The 17,456-nt window shown below is 32.2% G+C and overlaps 1 protein-coding gene across 1 annotated transcript; it reads right to left on the bottom strand.

Annotated features, from left to right (window-relative positions):
• Nucleotides 1-250: 250 nt before the first annotated feature.
• Nucleotides 251-16,760, bottom strand: LOC132717528 (prolyl 4-hydroxylase subunit alpha-1-like). Its single transcript, XM_060701014.1, has 13 exons — nucleotides 16,536-16,760; nucleotides 15,976-16,142; nucleotides 14,002-14,324; nucleotides 11,474-11,525; nucleotides 10,670-10,827; nucleotides 10,025-10,189; nucleotides 9,522-9,589; nucleotides 6,719-6,842; nucleotides 4,975-5,025; nucleotides 4,644-4,703; nucleotides 2,137-2,205; nucleotides 985-1,081; nucleotides 251-831 (listed from the first exon to the last, which is right to left on the bottom strand). Exons 1-13 carry the CDS (start codon nucleotides 16,724-16,726, stop codon nucleotides 770-772), a joined length of 1,587 nt encoding a protein of 528 aa, XP_060556997.1. The 5' UTR covers nucleotides 16,727-16,760; the 3' UTR covers nucleotides 251-769.
• Nucleotides 16,761-17,456: the final 696 nt, after the last annotated feature.

Below are 17,456 nucleotides of genomic sequence, written 5' to 3'. Positions count from 1 at the left end.
AAATATGTTTCACTGCAGTGAAAAATATTTTTTTTTACAGTGAAAATACGAAAAAAGAAAACACGCATTTTATTTCATTAATATTTCTCAATATTTCATTTATAAGTATATAACAAAAGCATAATATTTTTGTTCCGAAACATTTTATTCTGTTTACAAACTATGTTCATGTGCGTTTATAACATGTAACAGAAACATTCCATGTTACAACTTCTTCGAGAATCTACCATATATTTACGGAAACACGTAGTTATTTTTCTGTTAAAATATTTATGAGATATAGCATAATAATGGCCACATGACGCCGTCAAAATACCAACAATTTCGTGCAAAGCTATAACCTATTGTGGTCCATAAGGGGCGGTACATGATGTGTTGCATGTATGTTCTTACCTTAATCAATCCTAATTCTTCGGAATTAACTGAATTTGAGACAACCGGTCAAGAGAAAAGTCGATGCAGGTGAGCTTCAATATTTTCCGGTACTTATAATGAATTGCTTTATACACGCTGAGACATTTTGTTCGAGATATTTCAATATTTCAAAACATTACCATGCTATGGACAAATCGAAATCAATTCAACGCAAGCACATTCAAAGTAATTACGTGGATAATCAAATATAAAAAATGATAATAAATAACGTTGATACAATCACGTTAGAGTTATTTCATAAATGACCGAAAAAAAAGCTACGTGAAAACAAAATTGTTCTTTCCTTTCATCACTCATTCACACAGATTGTTAAGTCCATCAGTATAGTATAAATTCACCGTGCTTCACAAGGTTCCCTAAACAGTTGATTATTGTAGAGTACATGCTTGTATATTGCTGAAATATAAGAAAAAAATATTGACATAACATTAGAATTTGACATCATTATTTAAAAGAGTAATTTAGAATAACAAGAAAATCCTTTTATTGCAAGCAATTGGACTCATCTAATACTTTAAACATTTTTGAAAATCTTATCGTTAAACTTACTCCATCGTGATCCAGTTATGACCGGACAACTAGAATGTATTGCACGTGCACTGGGCGTTCCATCTGACTTCAAGTTTCTCCAGATAACAGCAGATCCCTATAAAAAGATAAAGGAGAAATATTTGTTTTCATACCACTCAATGAAAATAAATCCTGTATTTATAGAATTTTTTCTGGCTAAAATAGGTATACATTTTTCTCTTTTTTTGACAATATAATTGTAAGACTTTTAGTTAAATTTTGTGTACAAATTGAATTTAGATGAAAGTAGTACGGCAAGAAACCAGCGAAAAAAAAACGGATAATATATTTCACTGCAGTGAAAATAAATTTTTACATTGAAAATACGGAAAATAAAAATACGCATTTTATATCATCAATATTTCTCAATAATTCATTTATAATGATATAATAAATTAGCTACTTATGAAGGTGAATATTCTCAGCAATTATTGCATTATAAGGTTTTTTTAAAGTGCCAAACAGGCAATAGCAATAGTAAGATATCAGTCTAAATAGGAATATTAAAACAAAACAATCAAGCATCAAGAGATATCTTGTATAACTACATCTTTGTGCTCTTGTTTATAGACATAACCTTATCTGCACTTAAGTGAAGCTGTGCTAAGGTAATATATAATGTATTAATTCCAGTATTTTTCTCGTCAAATACACTGTATCCCTGCTCTGACACCTACCGAATAGGCAACTAGTAGGGTATACTGCTTGACGGCCTGCCCTAAAACGATGCGGTGGCAGAACTGTGCTTTGGTAAATACATGTATATTGTGGCTTTACTGTCGTGATCCGGAGTTATTTTCTCTTTATTGACAATAATTATGTATCTTTAGATGCATGAAAATTTTCCCAGTATAAATGACTTACTATTGATGCTGTAATAGTAATACTCATGTAATCAATGGTAATTGTGCAATCGTGCAAATTGTTATGAAGTTTGTATATCACAGAATGATGTTGAAAGATGTGTGATGTGAACAGGAAATTCAATTTTACCATTTGAAAAGGAACTTAGATTTTATCATGTGATTTTATCTTGTGAACAGGAACTTTAATTTAACCCTCTGAACAGAAACATTTTAACCCTCTGAACAGAAATTTTAATTTACCCTCTGAACAAAAATTTGAATTTACCTTCTGAACAGGAACTGTAAGATTAAGCTTCGGAAATACGACTGCTCCACCATACTGTACATCTGACAACTTATAAAAGATGGAATAATAAACAACATTTGTAGTAAACATGTGTGTTCTATCCATGCAAATAATGCCAGACATATATTAGTGGGAACATTTAACTACAATTTTAGAAATTTACAATTAATTTATGTCATTATTAATCTTCTAACTGCCATTTAAGTTGCTGGCACTTTCTCAACACCAATCCTCCACTATTAGGTAGACTCAGGTGTGATCTTTTCCATTTTTGTGGTAATTTAAAGTGCTTTTTAGAAGTACATGCTAATTAATCTTAACAGGAACATTACTGTATTCTTGATGTATGTGTTATAATAAAATGTAAGGTTAAGAGGGACAGATTATTGTAATAAAATGTAAGGTTAAGAGGGACAGATTATTGAACGAGTAGATTTCTAAGAAGGTTGAATTGTTTTTATATATGTCAAAATGATTATAGAAGGACTGAAACATTTTTTTGTAAACGATATATACCCTAAATAAGCCCATTAAATAGTAAGATTGAAAATGGTGTTTATTCATTTTGGCTGATCACTGACATTTGTTCACAGTAACATTGGGTCACCGCTCATGGCTGCGCCTATGACTTAAAAGGTATTTTTCGTAGTATATTTCAATATTTTAATGATAAACATAAACTATGTTCCAGGTAAATATTTGCCGATTCCAAAGGTATATAACTTTTAATTGTAATTCTTTGAATTAAGCCCGCTTTCGCTTGCAGAATTATTTTTATGTGGCAATATTTTGATGAATATATGCATAACATTGTGTTACAACTTTTGAAAGCATAATTGGGAAAGTACAAGAACTACATTATGTAAAAATATATACCATTGGAAAAGGAAATTATTTGCCTAGAACATGGTTTATGTTTATTTCTTTTATATTGAAAGATATATCGAAAACAAAATATGAAAATATCTTCTTGGTCATTGGCGAGGCCAAAAGCGATGATAAACAAATTATTACGTGATCAACCACCATGGTATGTGTATGTAAGATAGATTGTAAATTGAACATATCTGGATAATATTAAACATTTTGTTCTATAAACTTGTTATCTCTCTTAAAGATCACTATTCGCACTTTAAACAGGATTTGAAAATAAGCCCACTGAAATGTGCTCTTAATTATGCGCAAAGATTATGCAATATTTTAGACAAGAAACATGTTGTAATTTGTACAACAGGTAAGATATATCAGTTCGGTGGTTATGTTTCATCTACATGGAGGATAATTGACTGTAATTGTAGTATATGTTGTTAATTTATTTATTACATCCAATAATCGTTTAAAGTAATAAATGTCTTTTTCAAGTCGAAGAATATAAAGAACCGCTTAGGGTACATTGTAGGTTGCCAAGTTTTTGCAAGCTACAGGTGCATGAATCAGCCAATAAATGTTGAGAGAAAGATATACGTTTTTGAACTGGGGATTTATGTGCAATTTATATAACAATTAAGACTAGCAAGATTTTTCTTAACAAATGGAAAGCAAACTTTTCATACAAACACGTGTCTTTTATTCGGACAAGAAATTGAAATCATGATCATATAACATATTCCCGTATACATGTATATACAATTACGCAGGATTGCGAAAATTACTCAGGAATATTACAATAGTAACGCAGAATTTTTCAATTCTATGACCAAAACGAGCACTATTGGTAAACAATTGAACTAATGTATATTAGACTAAATCAAATTGAAAAGAATGAATTCGAGCATATGGTTGTTAAGAGTAGACATTATATTTCACACACTCTTAAATTATTTCCAGTATAGTACATGTATTTGTTTTTCAGAATGATGAACTGACTTGAGTAATGAAAGTGGTTTTTTTTTGCTTTCTCAATACTTTTAAATACAATAACGCAAATCAATGAAAATCAAATGAAATGTGTTTGAGACAATTTTTACGAGAAAACCCTTAATATTACTTCGATCGTAGCTTTGCACAGATTCGGCGTTACTATTGGATTATTGGTTTTATAATACTGCATGTTTGTAACGTCAATTTTCATTGGATAATCGTGACGTTTATATAGTTTTATATACACGGCTGCTGTCAGTTTATAAAGAAATCTTACTTTTTTCTCTAAAAATGAAGTTTGCAGTATTATAAATTCGTTATAAATATTCCTGACATGTTATATGGCCGTATATAAACGGTTGTTTGCAATATAACCATCGCCTAGCGGCTCGGGTTATATTTCCAATATAGGGCCATATAACCTGTCAACAATCTTTATAACTAATAATATATGCGGACTAAGACTATAATCTTTCACAGCTAATAGAGTAAATATTAGTTCATTTTATATATGTATTTTCTTCTTATGTCATACTTAGTATATGAACATTTGTTTTTGTTTGTTTAACGACGATAGCATTGTGATGCTTAAGTCAAATAAAATGGTGTTATATTCTGTATATTACCTGTAACATTATAGTTGCCAGTCTGTTGCCAGCAAATGGGTATGGGTTGTGGTTCTTAGGCTGAAATAATTTTATGAAACTGTCATCTTTATGATAGAAAAAGAACATTTGTTGAACACGCATAAATTAAAAATAAACGACGATTAAATTCGCTCGATAATTTTACTTCCAGATAATATGTTTTGTCATTTTTGATGAGCTTTTTTAATTATCAAAATATAATAGCTGTTGTCATAGAGCTCTATGCTGAACTAAATTTTTCTGACCTTTTTATTATTCAGAACACAAATTCAGAATACAAATGAAATAAAAGAATGTATTTATTTCTTACCCAGGCATCTAACAGTTGTCTATGAATAACACCAGGACCCTCGTTTGTCATCTGACAATATAATAGAACATTTGTTAGACTTTATATACGTACCACAACATGTACATATGTGCATAGATATACATAAACTTGTGTTGGGTTTTCTGGGGGGGGGTTGTTGTTGTTATTATTATTATTATTATTATTATTATTATTATCATGATTATTATTATCATTATTATTATTATTATTAAATTGATACTTTTATGTATCATACATAATAAAGGTACACGATTTATCAAACTTTAGTACCTTCACATGCAGTTTTGCCAGCAATTTAAAGTTCTTTGCCAGTTAATGCACCCATCTTACCATATTATAGCCAATACATATGTAACGTATTATAAACAACGAAGAAATTACTGATCTATGTTGAAAATAAATCACCAACAAAATGAGAATAAACCGTTTGAATCTGGCTCACTTACCGCAATAAAAGCATTTATTTGCAGGATTTATTGTAGACATAAGACATTGTTGAAATTACAAGTCCACATAACATCAGGTGTGTTTACTTTTCATGTATACATTCAGGACTTTATAGGTATTCAACACAGTATAAAACAATTAAAAAAACACAATAAAATACTAGTAGTCCTGCCCATTCAATATTTTTCATCAGTTTTCTGGGCGATTGTATTTTTTTTAAGTACAAAAAAAGTTCAAACATGAAATAGATGTAGACATTTAATCTTCATGCAGTGGTCTCCCATTTATTTTTCGGCATACTGTACTGATCAATGGAAGTAACCGCTGCAAGGAGTGTGGTAGACAAGGTGCAGTGCATTAAAGGCCCATTAGGCCTCATAAATGATTTCATTTTCATTTCTCAAAAGCTTTTTATTTTAATGTCCTGATATAGTTTCCAAAAAGTTACAAATTGGCCGCTTATCTGAGCCAACTTTTGCTCTTGTTACGTTTTGGCAATTAGTTTAGTAATTTTGTATGGCAGTCAAAATACTACTTTGTTAACATTCTGGTACTTTTATGACAAATAATTTCACACTTAGCGCTACCATTTCACGTGCTGAAGATCAAACATGCTCTAAAACCATTATTTAAACGATATAAAACTCATGATACCCTATCTAAAGTAAGAAAACATTTTTTTTTCATTTTTGAGGCATAATTTGCCTTTGAGAAAAAAAAGAAATGCATTAGGAACAGGTTAAAATAACAGGAATACATTTGTTTACACTTACTGCAGGCAAACAAAATGTCAAAACTTGTTTTACAGAGATACCTTCTTGAGATAAAATGTAAATATCAGTACACTATGCATCTGGCATGTGGAATTAATGTGTATTGTTTTGTAATTAATTTTACAGGCACATGTAGTATTATTTTGAATCAGTTCTTTCAGCCTTAATGAACCAGACCGTCCGTGTAAATTGAACATTCTGAACACTGTTAGCAGTGACATAAATTATGCCCCATCTAAGTGTAAACATGGGCGGGGTGTAATTTTTATCTTAGGAAGTCCAACTCTGTCTTTATAAAAAGTATGAATGACATCAAAGAGAAAGAACAGTTATCTATTGTCCCTCTAGTTACATTATTTCTGTCCGTGAGAGCGGACAGACGGACGGACGGACTGACAACCAGTTCGCCAAAATTCTTTCGGGCGTAAAGAAAGAACAAGAGGTATATTAATATGTAGAATCATGTACCATCAACATGTATTTGTTATTAAAGTATAACTTACCGTATAACATTCGCTGCTGGAGACGTCACTCACGGGATACATATGATATCTTGTCATTTGTTCCAGTCTCCGAGTTAGATTTACTATCAACGGAAAGTTTTGGTTCCATTCACACATTGGTCCGCTGAATCAAATTTATATGAATATATTTTATATCATCCTATAAATGTTCGCACCAGTCTGAATTTTCGCTAAGAATTGTGTTGTCATTTCTCTCGGGGGAGCTTAATTTTCCAGATATTAATTGTATTTCAGTTAAATATAGAGATCCTATTTAAGGTTGTTTTTCCCTAGAAATAAGGGACTTATTTTCATAAAGTAGTATGCAAATAAATAGTTCAAGAGTGGCGATAGCCATTAGTGAAATATGATAATTTTCATAACACGTGATGCAAATAAAACCCGCACCTCGATAATCTCGAGTTTTCATTTATAATATATATTTCTTTGATCTGACATTTCGAAAGACTTCCCCTTTAATTTTGTGTGTTGTCTGAGTTAAGAAGAAAGAATTCCGGCAAAATACAAGTGAAAATGAAGAAAATGTGAAAAGTATTTTTACATTGAAAATACAGAACATGAAAATATGCATTTTATCTAATTAATATTTCATTTATAAGTATATAATAAAATTGCACATTAAAGATATACTATGCTCATCTTTGAGTAAAATATTTTAATCAAAACCTATGAAATTCTTACTGAAAATGTGTAATTTAAATAAAAACTGAATAATAAACTATACTGGAAGTCACGTTCTCTAATACAGGACAAGTAAAGTTGGTCTTTTCTTAAGGCCCTGTCACACTAGAATGCGATTTCACTGCGTTCGCACGGCGTTGTTAAATTTAACAAAGCGCCGCGAGGTCGCAATAAAAAATGTAATATTGTTGATGTCATGAAGACTGCACGGCGTCTTCACGGCGTGCTCACGGCGATCATGGCGATGCTACGGAGCTTCGATGGCGTTTTAGTTGGCGATTGTCTACGTTCGGACTGCGCTTCTATGACGTTCTTTGCGCTTTTACTGCGCATTTACGGCGCTCATACGACGCTCTCGCGGGGCTCACACTGCGTTGAAATCGTAAACATCCGTGAAAGCGCCGTACACACGCAGTTTAAGCGCGGTAAAGACGTCGCACAGTCTCCGTACAAGCGCCGTGGATAACCACGGCGTTCATTCTGCGTTCCTTTTGCGCTTTCGCAGCGCTCCTGTTGCGTTGTAGGAGATGCTACTGAGTTGCTACGGCGTCCTTACTGCGATGCTACTTCGCTCATTTTAGAACGCCGAGCGACGGCGTTTGTTTTGAGCATGTTCAAAATGCGCGCCGTTGGTCGGCGTTCTATGCGATGCCACTACGATGCTGTGGCGATGTTTGCGATCTTACTGCGCTCACCTCGGCGTTCTGAATTTTCTTTGGACGCCGTGAGAACGCCGTCTTAGTGTGACAGGGGTTTTAAAAAAACTGCCAGTTTTTTTAACGACACTATATATTCATATTGTGACCACATGTGTGTAGAGTTTTAAACATGACATATAAACTTTGTGTGAAGTCAAAACATGTTTATTTCATATTAACAATAAGACTGTGTAGCAATTATCAATATTTTCTGATATCAAATTTGAGCATAGTATCCTAGAGTCATTAGTTTTGACGCCCTTAAGTTGTTTAACTAGTGCAATTTTTTATATTGAACTTGATCATTAAATAATATACAATATAAAGTTACTATGGCATGTTGTTTATCACTGCAAACCATTTTTATGTTTGTTAAAAAATCAAAATCAGTTAAGTTTTGTACTTGAGTAAACAGACCGTGGAGGCATCCATTGCTGTTTACAGTCATATGAAATGACGCCTTTTCATTGGGTGGTTATTTTAAAAGGATATTTCACTGTTATGTAATATGAACAGCAAAAGAATATTTTTAATGAGCAAACCTGCAATGAAACAACATCGTGAAAACTTAAAATTATGTTTTATTTCATATAAAACTGTCCATTATTTAGGAATGCCATACACCCTAGCAGTGGTCTTAATAGGTGCACCTGTCTCTTTCACTTTGAATGTATTTACCATTAATCTTGATGAATAGCATCTGTATTTGGCTTACAGGGCTGAAAAATATATCTAAAATGAAAGATGTTGTAAAGATATGTATATGTTGATTTGAAAAAATGATTTTTTTCTTTCTTTTTTAAACTTTATATACAATAGTTAACCCATTATGAATTTTACTCAGTATCAATTAAAAACCAATTAACGTTTTCAAACAATATAAGCTGTACACCTTATGCTACAGTGAATATTAAGGACACTTTGCAAAGTTTTGGTCACATGACACTCATAAGACATTTAAAATGGAAGATAGAAACAGAAAAGGGCAGGTCAAGATTTTTCAAAGGCTTTATTTGCAAAATTATGGCTTGCATAAACATCGATTGAATTTGCATTAGTAAAAAGATGAAAAAAATACAGTAAATTTGATAAAGGTGAAGTATTTTCAGTGAAATGTCTCTGTCTTTCCACATGTTTTAGTTATACGTTGTAAGTACATGCTTGCAGTGCAGTCAGCAAATTATGACGTCATGCGAGGTCGTTTTCGTCATTTGTTAGGTCAAAACAAAAATGGCGTCAAAATAGATGAGCGTCAAAACACATGAACGGACGATATATCTTTAAAACAACTTATATACTACCATTGTCTGTATACTATGTATTCTATACCTGGTATTTTCCTATACATTTTTAACAACAATATGGTTTAAATCTATGTAATATATGAACTCTGTAAGAATTACCTCCTGGCTCCATGATCTGATACTAAAGACTTGGTTCTGAACGGGAACAATTCATGAAAACTGCCAAACTGTAACGAAAAATGCAGTAAAAGAATTCTATCGATGCAATGACTGTTTAAAGTTTGCATTAAGTTTGATTAATGAGCTTATATATTCTATTTCTATCAATAAGAAAAGAGTTGTTACGTTACCTTTCAACACCCGTGATAATAACGTATATGTTTAAACTAAACTGGTCTGCGAAAAGACAAGTGATGTCTTTTTCCGCAATTAAAAGTAATCAGTAACCATAAGCATTATAACACCATTACTCGGACAGTCAAAATTTGAATTCATTGCTTATGGTATTTATTATATACGTTTGTACGTTTTAACTTCAATACTTTAGAATGGTCATATCTTGCGTTTAATTCTTTAACACACATTGGCTTTGGGTTACAGTTATGTGACATTAAATGGTCACATAAAATGAACGAATCTTTTCTTTCAAAACAGAAAATTACCGCTTTTTCTCCGTAAGAAATAATTTCATCCGACTCATTAGATGTCATGACGTCATACAAAATCTGGATATTTGGACATTTTGAAATCATCTCCACTTTTGCCAGTCCATAGCAGTTATATAATGGCAGCATATAACATTGTAATGTTCCTAAATAGTTCCTAGTCTGAAAGAAATATCTTTATGATTATATGTAGAATAGAGAGATTGGTGTTGTTGTTGTTGTTTTGTTGATATTATTGTTGTTATTGTTGTTTTGTTGTTGGTGGTATTTATTGGTGGTGTTTATTTTCTTTCGGGTTTTTTTCCTCTTGTTTGTTTTTGTTGTTTTGTTTTGTTGTTTGTTTTTTTAGGGGTTTGCTTTGCTATGTTATTATTTTCATTTATGTTGACTAGATCTTAATATATCAAGAAAATATTTATATAGATAAACAGTAAATGTCTAAATCTGCTAAAGGGTCATATTTAAGTATTCATTTCGTTACAATTGGCACCAATAAGGCGTTTTTGAATGTCACAATACTTTCAATACTTGAATGAAATTTTGCTTTTGTATTAAATCCTTAACATCTAAAAGTCCATAATGGTTAAGAGCAATGTTAGAATTATTATTTAGAATTCTGAAGCAATATTAACAAAATCACACTTGTAATGAAGATCTACAAAGACCCTCAAACGCTTGTCTACTCTTCGTCAGTTTGGACTTGTCGTCTGCTGCGAAACGCACGACCTCTTTGACGTCATCTTTTGAGGCGCTACTCTTGAAATAGCTATAATCTCTCGCAACACCACTTTCGTTAGGATCTAAATGCAATAAGTTTTTATTAATTTTCAATATAATAAGCTGAATAAACACTTGAAAAGGGAAGATAATCTTTTCCATTGTTTTTAAGTTTAAGAGATTGTGTTCATCTATATCAAATGTCCAATTGGTGATAATTTAGCAAGCAGTTCAAATGATGTTTACCCTAACACTGCCCCTCACCGCTGCTGGTTCAAATCCTAACAGGGACTTTAGATTCTGACATGTCATGATAAGAGAAAGCTATCTAGCTACTTTACGGTTCGAAAGTCGGTGGTTCTGCTCAGGTGGCCGTTCGTGCTTTAAATAATGCACAGAAGGGCACCTGAGGTCTTCCTCCAGCAGTATAGCTGGAAAATTGCCATATGACCTTTGCTTTGTTGTTGCGACACAAAACCCAACAAAACAAAACAAAAAGAAAATTTGAAGTTGAGCTGCCAATAGTTATACATCTAGAATCTGTACAAGATGAAAGTATTTGCTGGCTAGACTGCTTCTGCACTGATGATATATTCAAACCATTAGTGCCGCTATAATAAGTTACAATTTAATAATTAAACTACTAATGAAAAATGTATGTGCTAATACTAATCTCAATATGTGAAATAAATTTTTGAATAACAATAAAGAATGGTATAATCAACTTACACATGTTTAAATATTCTTGAAGCAAACCGATGGCTTTAGTAAGCATTCCATTCTAAAAAATGTAAGATTACATAAGTTACAAGAGCAGGAAGATAACAATTGACAAAATCAATCCGTTGACAAAAGGTAAGTAAATTTAAATATGTTTGGTTACTTTAAAAATATTCTGAATATATATTATGATTTAAGTTTTCTATACTGAAATAAATAATGAAATTCATCTTCAACAACTTTACATAAATTAATATTATTGACCATATTCACTGCGGTATACCGTACCCCGGATATTGCTCAATATTATGAGGACTTTCATCCCATTTCGCGACTTTGAACGAAGATAGGAGGTTAGTTCAATGACGATATTTAGTCATTTTGAATTGGTTTGTTATAGATTTTATAGAAAAACAAATACTTCAATAATTCTCTAGTTACTGATAACCCAAAAATGTTGAGATATAGCTTTGAAATGTATTTAAGGAGGTAAAATTCGTCTCTTTGCTCACGTGATAAATGAGCTCGGATCAGTCAAATTAGGTGTTTTTGTGCATATACTTCCTTAAAAGAAAAATTTGAATCGAGTGAAATGTGATAATGATGATATTTTTTATGTTGTAAATGTTCAATCAACAATAGAACCTCAGATGACAGTGCATTTTGAGCATAAATACACGTGTCAGTGTACCGAGTATTGCGTTGGAGTTGCCCGCCGGTGTCACGAGTATTGCTTTTTAGTGTAACGAGTATTGGTTATCAATATAGAGTAAACTCAGAGTATTTACCACATTTAATCTTAAATATTTCTTATTGTGTATACTTATTTACACTATAGGTGCAGAATATGCAGAGTTCGGGGGTACTTTACTGGAAACATCAGCGAAAAATCCAGACTTTCATTCCTGCTTATGAAAAATCTCAGTCGAACGAATTCAGCAATTTTTTGTGTTTACTAAGTTCTCGTTGCTATCGAAGGATCAACCTTTCAAGAATTTGTTAATAATTATTGCATATCTTACTTTACATAGTAAAAAATGCATCCAAAATGTATTAATGCTGCCTCAAGATTGTCAATATTAGACGGTATTGAGCAAGTGTGCCAATATGTAATATCAACCGACTTCCTATTATGCCAAAAATCCATAACCAGATGCAATAAAAAGGTTATGTTCCTTATATTAACCTTTTACCACATAAAGGCGTGTTTTGAAGGCTTTATACCCCACCCCTTTTGAGGCCTCAAATAGTGTAAAACATGCGCTATTTAGGCCCCAAACTCTGTTTTATCGTTTGAGAAATGTTGTTCAAAAGAGTGCATGATCACTTTTCGGCGCCACCCCGTTAAAAAAGGAACATCAAGGGGGTGTCGCAGGCGGGGATGTGTCCCCTTCTGTTTGGGGGTTTGAAGTGGGACAGTAGCCCCTCTAGTCGCCGAGAAGATTTGGGACTTGTGGGGGGGGGGGGGCTAAAATGGCCTCATGGCGATTTAAAGGTACCGTGTAATCAACGCCGAAATGCCTTAGGCTTTATCTCAATCAATTGAGAAGTTGCTGCACCTTGAAATCGGTTTTGATGGGAAAAAACAACGCAAAATAGAGATTTTAGCAATTTTGAGACGTCCCCCGTTGCCATGGTAACTGGAAATTTAAAATTGAGCATGCTATTGCACAGGCTATGGTCCAGCCAACATTTGTACTCAGTTTGATCAGTATTGAAGCATTTTTTTTATAATTTTATAGCAGTTTGAACTTGTAACAGGAGGCTTAAAATTCAATGAAAACAGCCATTTTTCGCAATATGCTCATGCAGTAAAAGGTTAAGACAATACCGACATGCTTGGACGGCATAAGCCCTCGTGCCAATAAACGAATCGATAAACAGACGTAAAAATTAGACAAAAATATCGATTTTCCATACTAATGTGCTCATTCTGTTTTGCAATACACTGTACACTCAAGTTTAGCTATTTTGCAATACTCTGTACACTTAAAATCAATACTCTGTACACTTAAAATCAATACTCGGTACACTTTCTTGTATCTTTTTTGGCCTATATCTTTTTGTACTTTCACACTTTTTGCCTGAAATTTGGACAAAGTATACTTGGAATGTGAATAAAAAAATGCTCGATTCAATTTTTTTTTATATTGGTAATATATTAATTTCTAACGATTCTACAGTATCACAGTCAGTATTTTCTAGTGAGCAGCGGATCGTTTAGGGGTAGTTTAATACCTGTAATACTTTTATGTCTTTTAGAGCTACAAAAATACCTCTACATATATAAAACCCGTTGAGATAAATGAAATAACCATAGGTTTGGAAAATATCGTCGCTGAACTTACCTTCGTTCCCCGTTCAAAGTCGCGAAATGGGATGAAAGTCCTCATAATATCGAGCAATATCCGGGGTACGGTATACCGCAGTGATATTGCATTAGATCTACATACTGACATAACCTCGTACAAGTATTTTTATTTCTATTCACCGAAAGAAAAAAACTTGATAAAAAACGGAAAAAGAAATTTAACAACCTCTTTGTAAGCTGTTGCCAGTCTTCTATATAATGCTGATGTTTTGAATGTAAAGGATCCGAGAGTTTCAAGTCGTTGCAGCAGATATTCAAACCACGTGATTGCTTCATATGTCATCCCAGAATCCCTTGCGACATTTGCTATTAGAAACATGTTGTCTGCCGAGAGAGGACGCTCAGATATTTCAAAGAGGTTACCTTTTATAATTTTCTCTAGGTCTAGATCATAAAATGTCCAAACGTTCAAAATGGCTTTAGCAGCTTCACTGACGTCACTTCCGGTGGGCCACATCGTGGATTCACGTCTTTTATTTACATTTATAACTACAAACAAGAAAACAAAAAGCATGGATATAGTACTTATTTATATAGAGAGGATGATATTTAAAATATTTATTTACTCTTAGCTGAGGAAAAAATATGATCTGTTAGAGTCGTTTCGAAGAGAAATATGAATGCTTTATATGATCTTTTTCTTAGTTACAAAACAACACTATTTATTAAGTCTATAATAATCAGTGTCATGAATTTTGTCTTGTTTGTAATATATTGGATTATTTATCATTTATAGGTGTCACGAAGGGCAATAATTATTTACTGCTATTTTCTTTATTTCTTTACGAGTTACTTCCCTTTGATTAAACTATACAATATGTAACTAATGGTTATCAAAGATAGAGAGCACAAATGAGTACAATCGATAAAATTCAATAATTAAAATGTGAGTATAAAGCTTACTATCAACACCAGTGAGTATAAAACTTCCTACTATTGGCACCAGTGAGTATAAAGCTTATTATCAAAACCAGAGAGTATAAAGCTTATTAACAACACCAGTGAGCATAAAACTTCCTACTTTTGGCACCAGTGAGTAAAAATCTTACTATCAAAACCAGTGAGTATAAAACTTCCTACTATTGGCACCAGCGAGTATAAAACTTCCTACTTTGGCATCAGTGAGTATAACACTTCTTACAACTGATATAAGTGAGTACAAAACTTCTCACTATTGGCATCATTGAGTATAAATCTTCTGACTTTTTGCCATAGTAAGTATAAGATTTCGTAATTTTAGCATCAGTGAGTATAAAACTTCTTACTATTGGCATCAATGAGTGTAAAACTTCTTACTATTGGCATCAATGACTATAAAACTTCTTACTATTGGCATCAGTGAGCATAAAACTCTTTACTATTGGCATCAGTGAGTATAAATCTTCTTACTATTGGAACCAGTGAGTAAAAAGCTTACTATCAACACCAGTGAGTATATAACTTCCTATTATTGGCGCCAGTGAGTATAAAGGTTATTAACAAAAAAACAACAACAAAAAAAAACAGTGAGTATAAAACTTCCTACCATTGGAACCAGTGAGTATAAAGCTTTTATCAACACCAGTGACTTTAAAACTTCCTACTATTGGCACCAGTGAGTATAAAGCTTATTATCAACACCAGTGAGTATAAAACTTTCAACTATTGCCACCAGTGAGTAAAAAGCTTACTATCAACACCAGTGAGTATAAAACTTCCTACTATTGGCACCAGTGCGTATAAAGCTTACTATCAAAACCAGTGATTATAAAACTTTCAACTATTGGCACCAGTGAGCATAAAGCTTATTATCAAAACCAGTGAGTATAAAACTTCCTACTTTGGCATCAGTGAGTATAACACTTCTAACTACTGATATAAGTGAGTATAAAACTTCTCACTATTGGCATCAGTGACTATAAAACTTCTTACCATTGGCATCAGTGAGCATAAAACTTCTTACTATTGGCATCAGTGAGCATAAAACTTCTGACTATTGGCATCGATGAGTATAAATCTTCTCACTATTGGCATCAATAAGAATAAAACTTCCTACTATTGGCATCAGTGATTATAAAACTTCTTACTTATGGCATCAGTGAGTATAAAATTCTTGCTATTGGCATCAATGAGTATAAATCTCAGGTGAGTATAAACTTACTATCAGCACCAGTTAGTATAGGGCATTTTTCCTGCTCCTCGTCACACGATAGGTTCTTTGTTAACTCCTCCCACTCATGTACAGTACGAGTAAGTAAGTGAAACACGGAAATAGGATTCTCGGTTTTTGAGAACTCGCTGTTTTCCCTCTGTGCGCTGTGTACGAATCTGCCAATATAATCAGAAACTTATTTCAAAAATGAAATTTGACATATATCAAATAAATTAAAAAAATATATTAAAAAAATATTTGAAATATTGAAAAATTTAAAACGTGAAGAAAAAAAAGCCGACTGTATAATTTTTTGTGTCCAACTTAAATATTTCAGAATCTAAATTATAGTTAATATTGGTCTACTCTGCTAACTCATACATTCTTACTGACTCTGTTTAGATGTGTTTGGGTGTTCTCGTGGACAAATCGGCGTTTGAAATTCAAATCTGACGAAACTAAGTAAAGAAACCATTAAAAGAAGAATTCAAAACTTTACAGAAAAAAAAATTCAATTGTTAATTCAAAACATATATAATTAAAAGCAAAAACACTGATCAAAAACTTACTCTTTAACGTTACTGTCGAATGTTAATCCATTCTTTTCTTGCCTTACGAAAAATCCGTCCAACTTGTCAAGGATTTTCTTTTCTGTTTCTAAAAGCCTTGAAATTTCAAACGAAGACGAGTACAGACTGCACAAACAACACTGTATCAAAAACCCGTTGATAAAAACAATCAGATTTTTATAAAACTTCATTTTGATTTTAGTTCAGTTTAGCCTAGTAGGGTTTTAGTGATGAAATCAACAGAATTCTAAAGATAGAGTTACATGTTGTTTTTTCTTTTTTTGTAATATAATAAAAAATGTAAATATTGATCACTGTCGTGGAACTAGACGTTCTGTACACGTTTAGGTAAGTGGACATTAAAAGTCAGGCAAAATAAAATAACTATTTAGTTCTTGTCCAGGTATATATTGTCTATGCATCGGCAGATCAATCAAGTTCTAAAATCATGTTATTCATTTATGTATTTATTTCCTCTGCTCAGAATATTTAAAGTTATTATTAAAAGACTAAACGAAACAATTACACAACTCAAATAGCATCAGTACAATAATCGTAGAATAAACAAACAAACAAAAATTATACATATCTCAAAAAAAACTTTGACACATTGTGGGTATCTTATACAGGACATTAAGCCAGGTAATATTTGTTATATTTTTATGATCAAAATTATAATATGTGCAATGTTATAACTTATTTTGGTTCTTTGAAAGGCTGGGGGTGATAGAGTGAAAATAAGTTGTCTCAGATTTAAAGATTCTAAATAATGTTAAATTCATTAAACCTAGATACTTATTTAAAAGACATTTGAGATATCTAATATGTTTTTTTTTTTTTTTTTTTTTTTTTTTTTTTTTTTTTTTTTTTTTTTTTTGATATTAACATATAACCAACCTTCGCTTGTAATATTAAAGAGAA

The sequence above is a fragment of the Ruditapes philippinarum genome, unplaced genomic scaffold (assembly GCF_026571515.1).
Source record: "Ruditapes philippinarum isolate M1 unplaced genomic scaffold, ASM2657151v2 ctg2076_1_1_1_1, whole genome shotgun sequence".
Classification (NCBI taxonomy): Eukaryota; Metazoa; Mollusca; class Bivalvia; order Venerida; family Veneridae; genus Ruditapes; species Ruditapes philippinarum.
Note: the sequence above shows the minus strand (reverse complement) of the source record. Positions and strands in the feature narration are given on the sequence as shown.